General features: G+C 36.6%; 1 protein-coding gene across 1 annotated transcript; it reads right to left on the reverse strand.

Moving 5' to 3' along the window:
- Positions 1-205: 205 nt before the first annotated feature.
- On the reverse strand, positions 206-5,765 carry LOC147518298 (Protein prenylyltransferase superfamily protein). The gene is made up of 9 exons (XM_086590181.1): positions 5,401-5,765; positions 4,845-4,909; positions 3,970-4,018; positions 3,757-3,851; positions 3,578-3,663; positions 3,079-3,138; positions 2,733-2,814; positions 1,735-1,848; positions 206-702 (listed from the first exon to the last, which is right to left on the reverse strand). Exons 1-9 carry the CDS (start codon positions 5,585-5,587, stop codon positions 532-534), a joined length of 909 nt encoding a protein of 302 aa, XP_086446307.1. The 5' UTR covers positions 5,588-5,765; the 3' UTR covers positions 206-531.
- Positions 5,766-21,614: the final 15,849 nt, after the last annotated feature.

Below are 21,614 nucleotides of genomic sequence, written 5' to 3' on the forward strand. Positions count from 1 at the left end.
CTAATATGTGTTCAACCTAATTTCAAGTAAAGTAACTTGTAAGATTTAACTGTCCAATGTTCAATCTATTCTGATATGAGTTATAATGTTCTATCCTCTCATTTATGTACTTGATTTTTCGCTAAACTTTCGTACTGTAATCGAGATTTAGTATTAGATACATTTCCCAACCAACAACACTTTTAATCACATAGACAATTAAACATTGAATTCAAATCCCATATATGATTACTCTAATTGAAGTTTAATTGTTCTCATATGTTTAATTTTTCTTTGTATTTATTTTAACATGAAAAAATAATGGTAACTTCCTACTCCATCTCTTACATTGTCAACAAAATACGAGCACATTGTCAAAAACTTTACTAGTTTCCTCAGTATGCAAAACACACACCAAAATGAAAAAACAAAAACAAAAAGTAACTACATGAAAACTAAAAGAAATCAAGCTTCCGCAAATGCAACCATTTCAGGGCATCATATTGTTGATAAGTTTAAGGGGCTCCACTAGAAGTTTTAATGGGTAAAGGATTAGGATTGGAGCTTCAAGTTTCTTAGAGTGGCGGTAAGCAGAGAAAGCTTGTCTGAAGCCCTGTATTTGTAGTCTTTTTCCAAGGCTGTTGCAGCAAGTGAATGTAGCTCTGAACTTTCCTTCTCTTCTTTGTTCCGCCCTTTCGTCTGTTGCCCAAGAGCCAAAGTACACTGCATATAGAACAATGCTTCAACTTAGTACAGTCACCCAGTAGGTAAAAAGAAAAATAAATTTGATGTCCAATACAAAACAACATTTAATTGATTTGCACAAAATTTTAATAAATAATCAGATCAACTAAGCGCATATTCTTATGAAGCTGTAGGATTTGTCAGTAGGCAGAAATGCAATGAATTCACTGCTTAAGTCACTGCGACATTGTTTTGTTATTCAGCTAGCAGATCTATGTATATAAATGGTGAAGCATTGAAGCAATGATCCCTACATGTGCACTTCCTTGAAAGATTGACAGCTGTCAATTAAGTGGTTAAAAGTATTACTACCATTTCTCAAAAAAGCAGTTCCGAATTATGGGATTACCAAAATGAAATTTAACATAGAATTGAAAAAAATAAAGGAATAAAAAAAGGGCCAAAGAAATCTGTTTTCCCATTCAACTCGACCGTGGATATATTTTTAGTCAAGTAACATTTTCCTATCTCCTCATTACTTATAATAAGCAGTTCTGAATTGTGGGGTTACCAAAATGAAATTTAACATAGAATTGAAAAAAATAAAGGAATAAGAAAAGGGTCAAAGAAATCTGTTTTCCCATTCAACTCGACCGTAGATATATTTTTAGTCAACTAACATTTTCCTATCTCCTCATTACTTATACTACTTCATTCAGTCCGCTATGAAGTAATATGGAGCCTTACTATTTGTGCCAAAGGCTCAATTTCACTAGTATATATCCAAACCAGGACCATATGCAAACCCATTTAATACAATAGCTCCTAGTTTACTTTTCCTAGTCTTATAAATCATATCCAAATCGTCATCTACCTAACATTCATGCTTTACTCCCAGCCATTACGGATTGTTTTCTCTCCATTTTCATAAACATTCCCTGTTCAGTCCATCTTAATATAAGATATACTGCAGATGACGTTTATATTTACAACAACGCATTTTTTCTGTGGAAGAGAGTGTTTATCAGATCATTCGCACATATTCAGGAATGAGTTATTTAAACATCTTACCAAGCAAATACCATAAAGTGCCCTTGTATTCTTCCCCCCTGTCAAGTCTATTGTAGCCGCATAATATTTTTTGGCTATCTGAAGATTCTCTGAGCCACCGAGAGTGTAGAGTACCTGTTCAGTAAATAGATGAAGTATATAACTAGTTTATCCAATGTGCTCATAAAAGGTGCACGTGGAGTAAAATTCAACATTTCAGTAGCATTGGGTGCATCCAATTGAAGCTTCATGTTTTTCAGCAATCAGATACGTGCACAGTAACAACTTAAAAAAGGCAGGGATGACTTAAAAACATGAGTGAACCTCCTATCCTGCCTCGAAAGTACAGGTTGTAAAACCTCTGACTAGAAGTCCTGTGAATAGTTTAGCTTTGCTTTGTCCCCCTTCCCAATACTTGACCCAGGAGATGTATTGGGTAAAATCATGGAACCCATCAAAACATGGGTTAGTATAAGTAAGACACATGACTGAGAAGCTGATAGCTTTCATCGGGTCATTCCATACCAACAAAAATATTCCTCTACTAATGTGAGATTAAAGAACACAGTCTACACTAAGCAACCTGTTCTGCCATTGGTAGCACAGCAAACCTTTTGTGGGAAACTGCATTTAGTCGTGCAGCATATTCTTGAGTAGGATGTTCCTTTTTGCCTTTTCACTTGCTACAACAACCTAGAGTGTACCTCCCATGAGAGTTATCCTTAAATATTATCCTATCCCGTCCCCAAGTAAACTCTTCCAAGAAAATTTCCAGATAGAAGTTTTTGAGATTGGGCGAGGAAAGAAAATTCAGTATGTATGTTTACAATCTTATTAATATTTTCCAGTACAAAGTGAGATTCACCCAAATAAGATGTTCTGTGCTATCAATCACAGCTTTGGTTGGAATGCCTAGAAAAGACAAAAATAAGTATACAGCACCGGAATTACACTAACAAGTACAAAAATAGTACTTGGTTGGACACAAAATAATTAACTATTGTGAGGGAAGAACGTACATCAGCATAGGCCAAGTGATACAAGGGAACAGTAGGTTGACAAAGTATAAGCTCCTCATAGCAGAAAGCTGCTTGCTTATACCTGATTGGGAAAATAAGCACAAACTTTGAACACGTCGAAGCCCTTAAGGTATAATAAAAACAAAAGGAGCCTAAATTAAAAATGGTACGGCATAGCTAAGACACTGTTGACACCGAACCAAACCTTCTCTTAGGAAGATCTAAGCAAGCAATACATGGGTAGCACAACTGGTCCAGTATCAACAGTGTCTGCACCTGAACTACTAAATATGCCCACTCAAGAGCTATTAATCATTTTTCCAAATAAGATGGACAGATATCTTACAGTTGTAAAGATACATAGATCTCGGCGAGTTCTCTCCATGCGTCGTGATCAGCCATAAATCTGAAACAAACCATCTTCAACATGTTAGTAAGGTAAAATCTGTACAAAATGCAAATTGAACACATGTAAAATGTGGAACCAGCAAAACAGCAGAATTCCCTAGTGGGACAGGTGTCAGATTCTTACACTCCACACCACTATTTCAACACTTTTCCTCAAGGCAAAAAGTTGATAAGCATTTCTACAAAGTCTATAAAATTGTCAAAATAATATCAAATATGGTCTCCTCCCCTTCAAACAATTTTTTTTCTTCATACAAACTATAAATTTTATGTATTCTACGATGCTCCTCGTGTCTATATAAAATACTCCATCAACATATCCATTATCTTTATGACTATGCTGTAAATGATATTTGTCCTCAAATTTTAAAACTATGATGTCAAATCCAACAACAAACTGATTCGACACCAACCCAATGATACACAGTTTAACTTACATTTCTAGATATTTATTAAGCCCTTCAATTGCAACTGAGATATTGCCTTGTGCCTTTGCCATAGAAATCTTCCTTTTATGAATAACCTACAACAAAAGGATGTAATAGGGACTTCAATTGAGATATTATTTGTATTAACAAAGTTAACACTGAATATATTTCACTGTTACTGCTTATACTTGATCGAGAGGACTATCCTCTAGAAGGCTTGAGTAAACTTTTTCTGCATCTTCCCACAAACCCTTTGCTTCAAGCAACATGCCCTCCAACTTACCTGAAAATAATTACTAAAATTAGGCAATAGCTTCAGAAGCAAATGCACAAGCACAACAATTTTTACTTCTACTGTGTGAGTGGTAATATACACATGCAGTATAATATAATGGACTCACCGACCCTTCTGCTCTCTGGGAATTTCTTCTGGAGTGCCTTTATACAATCCTACAGAAAGATATCCAAAGTTTATATCAACTTCCTTTGTAAAATAACATGCAACGATACATTGGAGAAAATAAGACCAATATGAATAGACAAAGGAAAATTGAATATATGGAGTCAACATCAGAACATTGATGATCAGAAATGAGTATCCTTCAAGAGTGAAAAAAAATATAAGAAAAGAAAAGAGAAGTGTATGCTTGGTTTCAATGACTCAACTTGCTGAACTCAACCAGTGGAGTATGAGATAATGCTATAAAGGAGTCTATTTCTTTTATCTTTGTTACTACCATATGTGAAATTGAAATAGTAGAAAATGGAAATAACATTGATGTCAATCTGAGATCCAAGCCTGTTATATATAACACCGTCAACATTCTCACTATTCCAGCATTTCTATCCTTTTTCTCATCTTTTTTTTCTCCCCTTCTCCCAAATGGATATGTCAATCATACTAAAGAAAGAACAAAAGAAAAATAAGCAGTAGTTCTCGAAATAAGTTGATACTTTAAACCCATTTATATCATGTATCACTGTATCAGCTTGCCTCTAATTGTTCAGAAACCAAAGCTAGAAACTTAACCTATTATTTGCAAATGATTCTAATTACTAGCCGTCTTGTTCTAGTTTTATATAGGGTGAATGCAAAAGCATATTCAACGTCTATTTTGACTGGGCAATGGCTAGCTGGTCTGACCCAGGGAAGTGAAATTCATATATCATAATAGAAATAAAACTTACCGGTCAATCAAAAAAGTCAATCGTCATTTCTGAGAGAAAAATGGAAAGTCTTTCAGAAAGAAAACACTTATTCATAAAGTAACTCTACCTTTGCAACATCAAGACATTGGCAATCCATAGCAGCAACAGCCACCTGCTCATAAAGAGTCCACTCTACACAAAGAATCACAATCCCTTAGCAAAGACAATTTAGCTACATAATAAGAAATCATCCCACTACAATCCATGTGACTATCATAAAACAAAGAAAAATAAACATCCAACTAAATAGACCTGACAAAAAAGTTTCCTGCTCGGTTCCCTCTTCTGATTACGCCTCCAATTTTGTTGTTGTATTTTGTAAAGTTGTCGTTTTAAGGTGTAGGTAATTGATGCACTTAAAGTGCCACATTTACACTTAGTCACTTATCACATAACTATGTTATTCCCTGCCTCCTCCTCAGTTTGGGCTTGGTGTAGCTAATTGATTTACTTATGGTGTCAACAAGTTGAGACAACAAACCACTAGATGCATCACGTGTTCTAAGGGGATAGAATTAATTCAACCCAATAACAATACCCATTTTGAACAGTATAGCAATACAAAGATCTAATATTTAATAATAATCAATTGCATGAATAAATAATAAAACAAGGAGTGTTACCTTCGGGGCCTAATTTGGAACGTTTTTTAGGATCATTCAAAATGGACAGCCCATGTTTCAAAACTTTATCAGAACGGCGAATTTTAAGTTTACTAACGAGACAAAGATATTCCCAAACACCACTACCACCATTATCCACCTGGTTTTCTAACCTATTCAATTCAACTTCCTCTTTTGCCCCTACCATCTTCCCCACTAACTACAACTCAATTATTTCCAATCCAAAATTTTGAGGAGACGGCTTTTTTTGGATCTAATAATAATAATAGTGAAACAAACTGAGTTTGAGTCCAGTGCTGTAAGTTCCTTCTGATTGGCTATTTTGGTTGATTGAATTGACTAAAGTATCCTTGTTTTTTTGGTTCGTGGTCTTCTGTGGGCTTTGGCCTATAATGGAAGTTTTGACGAGTCCGTTTAATTTTTCTTATATGGAAAGGGAATCTTATGACGTGGAGCCATGCAATGATTAAAATCTGGGTCAGTCGTTAAGTCGACACTGGGACATATGGGATTATGGGCTATGAGTTGGGCAGTGGTCTATGAGGACTCAGGAGAATGGGTGAAGGTTTGTTTTCGAGGTAGAATCAAGCGAGTAAGCGACCACTTCAAGTGACAACAGATACACAAAAAAACAGTTGTTGATGCCTTGATGGGGGCTCCCTCTGCGAAGTGTGAACTAGTTTAGATTTAGATATAAATGAACATTTTTTTTTGGATGAATTCTGCAGTTCATTACTCTATTAAAAGAACATTCTAAAATAACTAACTTGTGGCGATTCCAGATATGTTCTTTACCAAAAAAACGATTCCAGATATGTCATATTCAAAAATCATATCTGACCATTTTATAGTCTCGGTTTACTTTCCTCCCAACAAAAGTATTTGGCGGTATAAAATGAACTCCAGTATTCTAGTCACTGGTGATGCACAATTGCACAAATATTAGAACAAGACTCTTATTGAAGCCAACACCATTTGAGTCAACTACGAGTCTGATTGCAAGATCCAGACTTTGTTTTATTTGCAAAGGCTAAACTCAGCCTTTCAATGTTGAATACCTGAGGATTGATTTATATTTTTTTATTTTTATTTTTATTTTTTTTGCCTGGTAAGTGGAAATTATATTAAAAAAAAGAACAATTACAAAAACAAAGTCTGAAACATTAGCTCATGAAACTTACAACACAAAAACAAAATTGGAATTATATCGTACATTCTCGATATAGGCCAAACATATATCTATATTTACTATAAAGATAGTCTATTGGAAATATACATAGGTCATTATTTATATTTACTACTGTATATTCTCGATTGGCCAAATATATATGTAAATATCCAAGACCTTTCATAGGAATGACAAAGAGAGTCTTTTGTGTGCTCTGACATCAGGGCCGGCCCTGTGTTTCGAAGGGCTCAATGCAAAGTCTGAAAAATTGGGCTTTTGTCTGCGTTTTTAACACTATAGTGGGCTTTTAAGAGTTTCACGGGGCCTTTTTTTTGTTTATATTGGGGGCCTATGCAAAGCCTTAGACAGCATAGGCCTAGGGCTGGCCCTGTCTGACATCAAGCAATCAACAATAGCTTTTTGACGAGTAGACAAACCAAATTCCCTTTCAAAACCTTTGATAACCTTGCCGTGCCATGCACAGTATGTTTCCACCCAACACATGTTCTGGTTAACAAGAGGCGGCAACATTAGAGGCTAGAGTATTTAGGTCAAAATCAGTAAGGCGCGCAGAGTTATAGTTCAATAGTGACACTATCGTCAAACCTCACCCATAAGAGTACCACTATGACTTCTAAGAATATCATTATGAAGCTCTTCATGCAGTTTGGACTCGAGAGGCTACAAAAGCAAAATGGATGAGATCTGTTGCACATTAAATGCCAAGACCGCCATATCATAATGGGAGTGTAGACAAATGCAATCGGAGGATTTTTTTAATATATATTTTTTTTCTTATTTTTAATATTTATTTATTTTTTTGCTAAAAAAAATCCTTGTTATTTAACATTGGTATGAGCATCATTTTTTTTTTTTTTTTTATGAAAAACTTGATGATACTTTTTAAATATCACCCCATTTGGTTCTTTTTGTTTTTGTGGTAAGAGCATCTCTAGGTGGTAACCAGAATTTGGAAATCTATCCAAATTCCATCTCTAGGTGGTGCCAAACCCGGTAGTCCCAACTGTCTGTTCACATTCACGTTTGCGGATGTGGCAAAACACTTTAAGTGGCAGGTGATTTTTTTTTTTTTTTTTTTTTTTTTTTTTTTTTTTTTATGCGTGACCTTAGTCACCAGAACGCTGAGCGAGAGCAGAAGCGGGAGCGTAAGAGCGCCTAACTTGAGAAGCTCTGTGTTTTAGAACACCTTGAGAGCGGCGTATATAATATATAAATAATACACATATTTGTAAAACAAAGTAGTAAAAAAAAATTATTCAAACAAAGTAAAGCTTAGATATTCAAAATGAAAATAAATATAGTTACAAAAATAGAAAAAGAAAATAAACATATGAAATTTCTTAGTCCAAATTACTACCAACTCATTATCTTTAGTTCTTTATTATTTTTTTTAATATAGAATATCCAACTCCACACTTTTCTCTCCTTCCTCTCTTTGTTTGCCAAGAACACAGTGCCAGAAGTCATGTAAACCAGTGAACACACACACACGTCAAGCTTGATTTTTTTATCATCTCAACCCAAATACTACTCCTTTCAACTGAAACTTCTTGTAGATAGACCTAAAATAAGTTCTAAGGTAGTTCTCAATTTTTTTTGTTGAAGGAAAGAGGCGATTTTCGTTGAGATTTCAGAGAGCGCGGTTACAAAAATTGAGAGCGCGGTTTTAAAAATCTCAGAGCTCGGTTTTATGAGGGATTGGCACTTAAACCGCGAGAGCGAGGTTTTAGAGCGGGAGCGGTAGGCACTTCACACGGTTTGTGTGACTAAGTGCGTGACTACATTCCAATTGGTGCGATTGTGACCTCTAAAGCACGGACGCACCTACCAATGGGCTGTGTCCGAGTCAAACGCGGTCAACACGGTCAAGACGCGGGTCAAGATGCAGTCAGGGCACGGTTAACATGGTCAGGACGCATATTTTGACCCAAAAAAAATAAAATATAAATCAAAATAATATTAAAAAACTCAATTTTTTCATTTTTTGTTTTGTTAAGACTTATGACATATTTTTAAAGTTTGATTAGGAAATATAAAACTTAATTTTGTGGCTATTTATCTTTAATAGTTTTGAATTTATGAATGTTGATACATTTAATTTAGTTTTTAATGTTCAATTTATATAAAATAAAATTATAAATATTAATTAATTCCCGCGTCCTTTTATGCGTCCGAGTCCTACATACCTTTTTAAGATATAACCGAAGTCACCGCGTCTGTATTCGCGATCGCGTCAATGTCTGAGTCCGATCCATGCAACATAGGGTGCGACACTTCGAGTGCCGCGTGCTACACCGGGAAAAAAAAATGGGCAAAAACAATCGGAATTGAATTCTACCTCCATATATTTTATACTTCATTCTACACATTCAACACAAAAAAAAACTCAACGCCATTGATTCTCCACTCAAACAACTCAACAATTTTCTCTTTAATCTTTTACAAACCATTCAACTTTCAAACATAATGGAGCATGAAGTGTCTAATTAATATCCTCTTCAATATTCTTCATCTTCGTTTTCTCCGATCCTACTCCTTGGCCGATATTCAATTTTGCTTCTTTGAAAGACTCTATAGATAGTCTTGATGAGAAATTTGCTAATGTCCTGCATTTTATTAAGCACATTTTGGCTATACTTACACAAGCACAAGCACAAGCACAAGCACAAGCACAAGCACAAGCACAAGCACAAGCACAAGCACATACTACTATGAAGGAACCACATGGTGGTTCAAAACTCGGTCGAAGAGTGAGTGAAGCGTAGAAACTATGATCTGATTCTATCTCTTCTGAAATCTAACTACGATATATACTTCGTGGAGAATGTTGTTTTCAAAGATAATTTCAAACGATGCTTTCGTATAAAGAAACATTTATTTCTTCGCATCTTCATCAACTATCTAAAGAGTAATTTTGATTACTTTCATAATCGAGTTAACAATGCTGGTAAACCTAGGATAGACCCTTTGATAAAGGTAATTGTTGTTGTGCGCTGCACATTCTTGATCAAGTTGACTATCCATTAAATATTGTCGAGTAGGCGGGTAATTCGTTAAGGCATTTCTGTGATGCAATCATCAAAATGTGTGGTCTAGTTGACTTACGAAGGCAAAAGATAAGACAGACACAGAATGCTTGCTTGCGCATTCTACTGAACGTGGATGATTGCATGCATTGGCATTGGCACAATTGTCCAACTGGATGGCAAAGTGCATATATACCTATCGATAAGTTATTCTTGAAGCTGTTGCAAGTGAAGACGCATGGATTTGGCATTCTTTCCTTGGAATGCCTGGGTCAGACAACGACATCAATGTGTTGGATAACTTGCCAGTGTTTGAGAATGTAATCAATGGAACATCCCCACCAGTTCATTTTGAGGGAAATGGACATAGCTACGATATTGGCTATTATTTAGCTGGATGGTGGTATCTATCTAGACTATGCCACACTTATGCAAACTATATAAAAACCTTCAACTCCAATGGCGAAACATTACGCAATGAAACAAGAATCGACAATGAAAGATATTGAAAGAGCTTTTGGGGTTTTGCAATCCGTTGAGCAATTCTAAAAAAATCCTTGCAAATTATGGCATGTGGAGACAATAACTACTATTATATTAGAGCATGTATCGTATTGCACAATAATATGATTGTGATAAATAAGAAGCGTAATTACAAAATCTGAACCAGAAGAGCAACCAAATGCGTCACCTACTCGGGAAGGCTATAATGAGGCGATTGCCCAAGTTCATTCGAATTCTATGCATGGTAGACTTAAAAACGACCTCGTCAAGCATCTATGGAGTATTAAAGGTCTGCTTGGAAGTTTTCCGTTGGAATTGGAATTGAAAATATAATTCCAATACTTACAATTTCAATTAGTTAAAATTCCTGAATATATGGAAATCTCCAGTTTATGCCCCTATAGAAACTTACACTTCCTTGATTTTGGGGATTTGAGGTTTCCATTCTAGTGTAGAAAAAAGTTACCAAACAGGGTGATTATTAATTTTCAGAAATATATTGTGAATACTAGGGATGGGAATTTGGCCCTAACGACCTTAACCCGGCTCTAAGCCCTATAAAGCCCTCACATAGTTTAGAGCAGGGCCGGTCCGACTCTAATGCTTTCTAGGGCAGGGCTAGGGCTAAGGTTCTAAAACATAGGCCCGACCCTAATTCAGCCCTCATTAGCCTGACCCTAACCAAGCCCTAGTTATAGTTTCACACTTTCACTATAAATACATATACCATAATTGTCCAACTCTTTGTTAAATATTTTCAATTAAAATAACATTATCCTTTGTAATTTATCACTTACACCCAGGGGTACTTCTAATAAATTGTTGTATATAACAAAAACTTGTTAACCTAGCAACCATGAAGAACAATGAGCACTAGCCTAAACTGATGTAGTAAAAAGAAGAAAATATATAGGCACGACCTTAAAGCCTTTAAAGAGGGCTTAGGGTAGGGTCAGGGCTTGAGATTTAGACCTGTGACCCGGCCCGACCCTATGCTAACTTTAGGACCGGGCCGACCCGGCCTTAATATATGAAGGGTTTTAAATGTTTAGGGCCGGGCTAGCCCGACCTGGCCCATTGCCCGCCACTAGTGAATACCACCCTAAAATATTGGTTGCCAAACACACCCTAAGGGTAATCGAGACTGAGTCAGTTGTTGTAATTTAATTTCGTGCAACAAATGTTAAATGTGTGTTTTTATTTCTAGTTATATCTTCAATAAAATGTGTTCACTAAATTTTCTTTTCTTATATATTTTAATTAAACTAACGAATATTCTATTATTCATAGAAAACAAATATAAAAAACACAAGTTCATTCAAATTAAAAGGTCAAACATATTGAACACATTCAAATTAAAATAAAAGCAGAAGTTTATATATTAACCTGCATTTTGACAGTTTTAACCTTTTTCCATTACAGCACCCAAACACTCATATTTTCCACACACTAGGCACTTCAATAGATCAAGACCTTTTCCTTCAAGGTTCGCAAAACTTCTTCAATTCCTTGACAGGCTGATACCATCGCAACCATTTGAGCATGATGTCCTTGCATAGGGGCAATAACTATCCCACTGATCTTTTTCGCCACAACAATGCACAATTCAAAGTCTTTGTATATCTTACTAAAATCAGGACATGTATGGATAATATGTGTATTTCAAAAACCTATGTTCTTCACCATCTTCATATTGAACCATACGTATGAGCATATAACACCACTGTACTCTGGTGCTCTAAGATCACTGACACTCACTCCTTTTGTGTGTGTAGATGGTGTATGGATGATGTAGATAGATGATGGTCGTTGAACAAATAGAAGCGTATCAAAACCTAATTATCCCTCAATAAGTAAAGGATGAGTAGGGTATCGTTCCACTTTTAAGTGTATGTTATGTGAAGGACAGGACTGAAAAAGGGGTTTGAGGGATTAAAAAAACTAATATTGTAGAGATTTAGATTCTAATGCTAAACTAAACTAAATTAACTAAACTATTGAGAATTTATAAGAGAGGGAATTCAAGAGATTAGAATCCACCAATACTTTTGACCTATGACCTTTTGCTTCATGGTTGTTCTTACAAGTAGACTACAATTAGGCAATCGAGCGAGTGCCGATGCCCTCTTGGACGAAACATCGCTAACAATTAACTATACTTAAGGTTGTTCCTATGTTTATGCTATTAATATATTCTTTCCTTTTATGTAAGCTCGGGCAGCCATTCAATGTATTACCAAGAGCAACATCAAGGAGTACTTCCTAATAGGGCTTTGGCATTGGGCTTCCAAATAGGCTTTAAAATAGGCCCAAGTCGCATCTTTAATAGCTTCAATTCCTTGGCCTTCTCCATGATTGTCCACGGGCTTCCCATGTGATCTTTAATGCTCCGAATTGCTCCATTTTATCCCTTTTTCTCTAATATTCTACAAAACTCTCTTTCTCACCTGTAGAATCTTAAAACATAACTTACAAATACTATTAGTCCACTAAGATGGCTAAACAAGAGGCATAATCGAGGGTTAAATTACACTTTTTGAGCACTTATCACAACTCCCAACTAGCCTTTTGCTAGTCTCTTAGCAAATAAGATAAAAATAGATAAGTGATCAAAATCACATCCTAATAACAAAAATAAAATCCTAACTCACTTTCGCAGGCATCGCGATTGCATTTACCATATGCAACAAGGCTTTAAACCTTTAAGTTCCATAAAAAGGACGAGTTATAGTCTCGTGAGGGTTTTCAGGTGATATACCCACAAAATCAATCAATAGCATGTTCAAGAATGATAGTAATTTTCAGAGAGAGAAATTCCTTACCCACTTAGTGCTTACTCCAACAGACGGTATCCATTGCGAACTACATTGCTGCAAAGACTCATAGATTATGATAGGAGATAGTAAAAATTGACAAAATTCTCAATCAAGGCTTATGTGTGTACTTAGTAAATCTCTTATACTCTCCTATCCAAGAAACGGAATCCCTAGTTTACCATAGGTAGATAATCTCGACTTTCAATCATCACCGGTCATACTCTCAGAAAAGAATATCTCAGAAGATGGTCTACTATTTTACCTCATGTATGTGGGGAAAAGAATAATGCATACGAACATTCCACATACTACCTTGAAAAACAGACTTCTGAATAAAAGTAGTCTCATGGAAAGAATGTCAATCACATATGAAGTGTCAGGTCCTTCACTTTAGCATCCTCTCACCTATTCTAGACTTCGTACCATACTATAGTGATAAGTCATGGGTTGTAACTTGGCTTGGGTATTGGTTTATGAAGGAAAGGTAAAAAGGATTCTAAGGTTGTTTTTGAAAACACTAAGGGTTTTGCTTTTTCTTTGGAAGATTTCTTCAAATTCGTATTGCGCAGAAAATTCTTCCTTTGTCTTAGCTTTTCCATCCATTCTCGTTCAACTTTTTTTTTTTTTTTTAGTTAAAGCTCGATTGGTATATCCTTGATTAGTACTAGATATGCTTGTTTTCCACTAGCTTCTTTCACTTTGAACGAATAATGGACTTCATTGTATCTCTCGATATTTCCTTGTAATCTTCCTTTTGTGGTCTTTCTTCCTCTTTGTGCCCCTCGTATTCTCAGAAACATATGGGTATGACTGATAAAGATTTTGGCTATACTCCTTGTCTGGAGTTGGGTGACGGGTAAAGGGTTTTATGAAAGAAAATGGCTTATTGTAAGAAGGCAAAAAGGGTTTAACATGATGGTCCTACTAGGTGGGATAAAGGCTGAATGGGTTCACTACTTGACTTATCAGTATGATACTCTATTTCGAATAGACTACAAGACCTAATGGCTATCTCCCCAGTTGATGTCACTTCGTGATTAACCAAATCAACGAATAATGAGACTATATTACAACGACATAAAGAACTGAAAGATGTTGAGTCATTAAAACTCGGATTTTTCATAAGAACTCTCCAAAGAATGGGTATAAAGCTCAAGTCTTACGGGCTAAGTCTAAAAATTCTACTTCCAGTTTACTAGGGGTTTAAATCTCTCTTCTAGAAAAAGTACACAAAACTGACCAAATACAATGGTGGTGCCTTGATAAAGAATTCTATCAATAAGAACTATGTCCGAGCATAATAAATAGTCTAAGCCGTAATGAAATCAATAATATCAACTATCTATCACACTCAACACTAAGCAGTATAGAATCTATATCCCAGACTCATCATTAAAATTCATTTTTCTCATGCTGTTGATATAGAAACAAAAATATTTTTTTTTTTTTTTTTTTTTTTTTTTGAAAACTAATTTTCGAAATTCATTTCTCAAGTACACCCTCCCCCTACTTATGCATGCATTGACCTCAATGTATAAATAAGTAAATGAAATGGATGAGAAAAAGGTAGGATATTACCATTGATGCCGAATATCAAAATTAGTTCAAGAAACAAATTTTTAGGTCTTTTTACATCAAATCCCCAAGACATAATGTGAGTCTTTTAAAGTTAGATCCTCAAGACTTTTGAGTCCTATATAGTCAGATCCTTAAGACTAGTACTCCCACCCACTAGGTTCCACTTTGTAGGAATTCTTCTGATCTCTCTCAGGTTGTGATTGACAAAAGTATACCTTGTACCAATAATTTTCTCTTAATGGTTGTAACCCAGGACAAGTTTTAGAATGGCAATTCTTACAGCAACCTAACTTATGCACTCTCTTGTTATGTGCAAATGGACTTTTACCGAACCCTACACGAGCCATAGAAATAATCTTCCTTTGAAGGTCAACAGGGAGTAAATCCCATAAACTAACAAGTGGGGAATACTTAGGTTTCCATCTCAAAACCGATCTTTCGACAACATGCTTACTTCCTCAGACATTTTTCGCCGATCTACTAGAATTCTTCCAAAGAGTATCCCTTCCTTTACCATGAAGTGACACTTTTCCCGATTCAGAACTAAGTTGGTATCGCGAACAACGTTTAAGGACTAAGGAGAGATGATGCGAGACAATCCTCAAAAAGGACATGTGAATGTCTTTCTCTTGGTCCTCGGGGTGAATATGGATCGAAAGTATCCCGAGTAACCATCAAGAAAGCAAGAGTAAGCTTGTCCAAATAATCTTTCTAATATCGATCGATGAAAGGCAATGGAAAATGATCTTTCCTCGACGCGCTTATTCAACTTCTCATGAATCGATGCAAACTCTCCATCCGGTTTGAATCATGGTTGGAATCAACTCATTATTCTCATTCTCGACATCGTGGTTCCGGACTTCTTCAAGACAACTTGAACTGGACTAACCCATCGACTATCGATATAGGGTAGATAATGTAAGGCCAAGGAGTTTGACAACCTCTTGCTTAGAAGCCTTGGAATCCTCCTCCAAATGAATCCTATGTTGAACTATCATAGGGCTGATCCCCTTGATATCATCAATTGTCCAACCTATAGCTGACTTGTGTTCCTTTAAAAGTGCTACTAACCTGGATTCCTGCTCCTCAATCAAATCTGATGCAATGACTACTGGGTAGGTTCCCAAATCTCCCAAGAAAACATACTTGAGTGTAGACGACAAATGCTTCAATTCTAGCTTAGGCGGCTCCTTCTTAAGCTCTTTAGGTGGTCCATCAGGCATAGGCGATTCAAACTTTTCTTTGAACTTGCTATCATCCATGACAGGTGATGAATCTAAAATTGCATTGATTGGCTCAACACTAAGTTCCTCACAATCTGAGTCTGTCAGAGCTTTCAATAACTCATCAGTAGGATATGAATGAGTCAGATAATCCTGTGCTAACGCTTCAATCATACAAACCTCGTTCACAGCACACACCTCCTATGGTTGCTGTAACGTATGGAAAATATTGGTCTCGACTTTCATATTACCAAAGGATAACGCCATATTACCGTTTCGACAGTTGATGAGTGCATTTGCAGTGGCCAAGAATGGTCTGCCCAGAATGATTGGTATCTGCCTACCAGATGTAGGTTATGTGTCGAGTACTATGAAATCAACCAGATAATAGAAATCTTCGATCTTGACTATGACGCGTCTTCAATTAGTCCTCTAGGTATCTTCATCGATCTATCCGCCAACCGTAAAGTAACATCGGTCGGTTTTAGATCTTTCAAGCCCAACTTCTCGTAGACGAAATATGGTAGAAGATTCACGCTGACACTCAAATCTAATAAAGCTTGTACCTCCAAAGAATCTCGATTCGCATGTAACAGTTGGACTTCCGAATCTTTCGGCCACAACCGATAGATTTTGTAGGTAACGATGAACATCGTTGAGCGATAAAAGCTTCTTTTTTCGAATGTTGGTCTTCTTCTTCACTAGATCTTTTCAGAACTTGGCATCTGAAGGAAACGGTCTTTGGCGGATTCTTCAATATCGGTTCTCTTTTTCGCTTCGTTTGGCTTGGTAGCGGATAGTGGAGTGATTGTGGTGGAGTCACTCGTGATGGCTTCTTCTTACTTACTTCCACAGAGTTCCTTCCAACTTCTTTTGCAGCGGTTTTCAAAGAGGGTGGCACAACACTAGATATATCCGGAATGTTAGAACTGGGTGGGATGGTGGGGACATAAGTTACCTTAGGCTCTGCAGAATCTTTTCCTGGTTCATAGACAATCTTGTTATCAACTTTCTTGCCTGACCTCAGAGTGGTGACATAATTAACTTGGGCATTCGACTGAGTAATCTCCAAGTTATCCACCTGCAGGACACCTCTTCCTTTCGGATTTGGCTCTGGTTGGCTTGGTAATGCTCCTTTTGATCTCTCTGTCAAGGCGGCAGCGATTTGCCCTATCTGGCATTGAATGACACTAAAGTTATTCTCCAACTTCTGGGTTCTTTGATTTGTCTGTTTCAGCTCATTGACAATGGTGGTGATAACATCTTCCAGATGTGGGGTGCGCCTTGCTTTCGACCGAAGCGTAGGGGGCAATATATCCACTCATAAGATCCGTACTAACTCTCGTTTGTGTTGGCTTGGTATTGCCGGGTTCCGTATGACCGTTGATTTACGTATGGTTCTTTGGCGGTTTTGAAACCGATCATCGGTTATACAGAACCGATTTGATCGATTCGGAATCACGGAGGAAAATTCCTCTGATTTGTATTTTGTGGCTTCCAATAATTCTGTCCTTGATTTAACTGGTTATTTCTTCCTAAAGAGTTGATACTACATGCCTCTGCATTAGTATCTAGATAGTACGAACACTCTTCAGTGGTGTGGCCTTCATCAGAACATAGCTCACAAATTGCATAACAAGGCTTGGATGGCTGAGGTTTAGCTTGGAAATTGTTTGCTTTTGGAGGATTCATGGAGAACTTATCAAACTTCTTGTTTAGATTTTCAAGTCCTGTTGATAGGCTTGCCATAATTGATAGCATCGTTTGATTTGGGTCTTCTTGAATTTGGTTGCCAAATTGCTTCGGCACCCCCTCCACTCTAGCTACGTCCTCGTTGCTAGTACTCCATTGTCAAGTGTCTTCAGCTAAATTCTCGAGAAAGTTGTAGGCTTCCTCTCCATCTAATGATGTAAACTTACCTTGATGCATTGACTGTATCATTTGCTTGTTCATAGTAGAAAGTCCTCGAAAGAAAAAATGAGCCAGTGTGCTCTTATCATAACCATGATGTGGACATGAAACTAGCAGATTATTGAATTTCTCCCAGCTTTGATGATATTCTTCACCACCTTCCCTTTGAAATTGGCGATGGCTTGTCGCATGGCATCATCGCTTTGGTGGGTAGAACTTGTTCATAAACTTTGTTCTCAACTTCTCCCGGTTGTTGATTGAATTGATCTATTTGCGGCGCTTAACCATTCGGATGCTTTACCTTCGAGTGAGAGTGAGAAAAGAATTAACTTGATACTCTCATCCCTGATATTCTAGTTCTTGAAAGTTCTGAGGACTGATAGAAATTTGGTCATGTGAACATAAGGCTGAACATTGTCTGAACCATTAAATTTTGGAAGTATAGAGATTACTGATGCTCTAAGTTCAAACTGATTAGCTTCTGTCTCTGGAAAAACAATACTGCTGGGTGGGTCTCCAATGATTGGTGAATAGAAATCACTCAGCTTCTTCCTCTGTTGTGCTTGCATGGGTGGGATAGCTTCAAGATTATTTGGGTTCATAACACCTCCATCATTGCTTGTGGCCATTGTTTCAATCTTGTCTAGTATTCTTGTGAGTCGGTTATTAAACCTTGTCCACTATTGTGTTCTTACCGGACGATGATATGGATGACGGGGCATACACTAGAAAATGCTATGCGAAAATGACGAAAATTTATCCTACAATGCTTGAATAATATGCAACTATTCTAAATTATACTAAAATGTAAAACTACTTTCCTTCAACTGGGTTGGGCTTTGCAGCTAGTATCTTGCCCGTTGTCTAAAGCTGTCTTTTCTAGGGTTATGGTGAATCGCTTGGATTGCTTAAGTACCACAGCCCACAGACGATAGTCCGTTTGTCAAGATTCAGACAAGAAACACTAGAGTTTGATATTTTGCTGTGTTGGCTTACAACTTCAATTGTTGAAAAGATCCTAAATGCAATTATACTAGAAAGCAATAAAACTAAACTATGATGCAACTATACTAAGAATAAAATAAAAAGAATGAAGATTCGACTAACCTGGATGGTAGATCTTGTCATCGAGATGTCCTTCAAGCTTCTCTCTTTCTTAAAAGGATGGATGATGTGGCTAAAAATTACCTCAAGATCCAAACTTCTAATCTTGAAAGAAAATGTTAAACATAAACAACTTAAAATGGCAGCGGCGCCATTTGACACTCCTCTTTTTGTGTGTTTAGATGGTGTATGGATGATGTAGATAGATGATGTAGATGTATGATGGTCGTTGAACAAGTAGAAGCGTATCAAAACCTAATTATCCCTCAATAAGTAAAGGATGAGTAGGGTATCGTTCCACTTTTAAGTGTATGTTTATATGAAGGACAGGACTGGAAAGGGGGTTTGAGGGATTAAAAACTAATATTGTAGAGATTTAGATTCTAATGCTAAACTAAACTAAATTAACTAAACTATTGGGAATTTATAAGAGAGGAAATTCAAGAGATTAGAATCCACCAATACTTTTAATCTATGACCTTCTGCTTCATATGGTTGTTCTTACAAGTAGACTACAATTAGGCAATCGAGCAAGTGCCGATGCCCTCTTGGACGAAACATCGTTAACAATTAACTCTACTTAATGTTGTTCCTATGTTTATGCTATTAATATCTTCTTTCCTTTTATGTAAGCTTGGGCAGCCATTCAATGTATTACCAAGAGCAACATCAAGGAGTACTTCCTAATAGGGCGGCCATTCCATGAATCACCACTTAAGGCAAACACAAAGAATACTTCCCCTAGGCAGCCACTCCCTGAGCTACCCCTTCTAAGGCAACACAAAGAATACTTCCCTAACTCTAAAGAACTATACTACTAGAAGAAAAGTAAAGAACACTAGCATGATATTAATATTGCAAAACATAAACCCTATTCTATACTTCCATCCCCTGGTGTGGGCAATGGAACTAATAACTAAAAACATAAAGAACTAACCTGATTGAAGAACACCATGAACCAGAAGAATCATTAAACCTTAAGATCGGCTTCATCTCCTCCCTTGAAGGAGAAAATTAGCCTTCCATAAAGAAGGAAGAACACCTAAGAACGAGAAGAAGAAGAGTCGAAGAACATAAGACTAGAAAGACTAATTTATTAAGACTCAGCTAGTTAAAACCGATCTTTTATTATTAATCTCTCTCTCTGCCTCAAGTTCTGGAGACAAGATTATAAGTGAATTGGCCATTTACATGAGGCACTTAGGTCCTCTATTTATAGAGGTTACAATGAGCTCTAGAAGCATTCCAAACCGTCATTTGTTTCCTAATACAAATAGACTTCTTTCAGAGTCCAACTTCGTCTCCAAAACTGAGAAGGAATTGGCTACAGTGTCGATTCATGCATCTGGATGCACTATTCATGCGTCCCAGACTTGATCAATGCATCTAGACGCTCGATCCATGCGTCCCAGACGCGTAAGTCTATTTTGTCTCTTCTGCTCTCTCCTTCTATCCTCTTTTGCGGGCTTTGGTCCAAGCAACGAGTCCTTTGGCCTTGGGCTTCCAAATAGGCTTTAAAATAGGTCCAAATCGCATCTTTAATAGCTTCAATTCCTTGGCCTTCTCCATGATTGTCCACGGGCTTCCCATGTGATCCTTAATGCTCCGAATTGCTCCATTTTATCCCTTTTTCTCTAATATTCTACAAAACTCTCTTTCTCACCTGTAGAATCTTAAAACATAACTTACAACACTATTAGTCCACTAAGATGGCTAAACAAGAGGCATAATCGAGGGTTAAATTGCACTTTTTGAGCACTTATCAATCACCTTGCATTCAAATACTTACATGATGATGCAAGATGTTTTCTTGAGTTTCAAATTTGATACTTCTCTTCATCGAGAGTATCAAAATAATTGGATTGTTGAGTTGATTCGACTGCCATGGTTTATTGGGTACTTTTTTTGAATGACGAGGAAGAAGCCATGGTAAATGAAAATGTTGTAGAGAGGGTTTGGAGATAATAGTTTTGGAGATAGACCAGTGGGGAAAGAAGAATGTAAATTGAGATTATGACCAAGATAACACAACAAACTTCATTTTGGTTTAAAAAACAAGCAACGTACATTTTTTTATTTGAAAAAAACAACAAACTTTCAAAAAGTTTCAATTTCATCTTGATTTTTTACCGTTTGACACTTTGACCAAAGTATTTCTCACGACCTATACTTCTCTAATCAAAACACCCAGCAAACTGAAGTTTCTCTGTTCGCCAAAACCCTAAAATGGAGAGTGAGAAATGTGGACATTCATGATTTTCATATTGAAACATAAGTTAAGAAGAAGAAGGAAGGAATTGAAGTTCTAGGTTGAATTGTGTTTTGGCATGTAAGCATGTTCAGGAAGAATGACAAAGAGCTAATTGAAGAAAAGTCAAAGTTCGAAATGAAAGACTACGACAACAACAATAACAATAACAACAACACATAGATTATTATCCTCTCATATGAATGTCCATTACTATCGAATTTAGATTAAATGGTTTATCAGAAATTGAAAGTCTTATTTGTATACAGAGAATACACTTTGTCATTATCAAAATTTGAATCAAAACTTTTTCCTAAATCTTCTAGTTATATATGATTATTTTTCTGATTATAGTCCTTTTATGGTAATTGATAATGAATCATCACAATTAGGGCTTGTCATCGAGCTACCCGAGTTGAGTTTTGCTATACTCGAGCTTGACTCGTACATGCAGAAGCTCGACTCGAACTCGCCTTCGAGCTTAATATTGAAGCTCAAGCTTGACTCGTCTAGTTCTACTAATAGCTTGAGCTCGACTCGTTTTACACTTCGAGGTCGAGTTCAGTTATGCTCGTTTGAACTTGAACTCGAGCTCAAACTCGAAAAAAATGTATA

This window comes from Coptis chinensis, chromosome 2 (assembly GCF_015680905.1).
Source record: "Coptis chinensis isolate HL-2020 chromosome 2, ASM1568090v1, whole genome shotgun sequence".
Lineage (NCBI taxonomy): Eukaryota > Viridiplantae > Streptophyta > Magnoliopsida > Ranunculales > Ranunculaceae > Coptis > Coptis chinensis.

What these genes read in the sequence shown, in the direction of transcription:
- LOC147518298 (XM_086590181.1), bottom strand. Translation starts at nt 5,587, where the DNA reads ATGGTAGGGGCAAAAGAGGAAGTTGAATTGAATAGGTTAGAAAACCAG. An exon ending in CTTAATAAATATCTAGAAAT is followed by an intron (nt 3,139 to 3,577) that starts GTAAGTTAAACT and finishes GGTTTGTTTCAG; the next exon opens with ATTTATGGCTGATCACGACG. An exon ending in ATCACTTGGCCTATGCTGAT is followed by an intron (nt 1,849 to 2,732) that starts GTACGTTCTTCC and finishes TTTACTGAACAG; the next exon opens with GTACTCTACACTCTCGGTGG.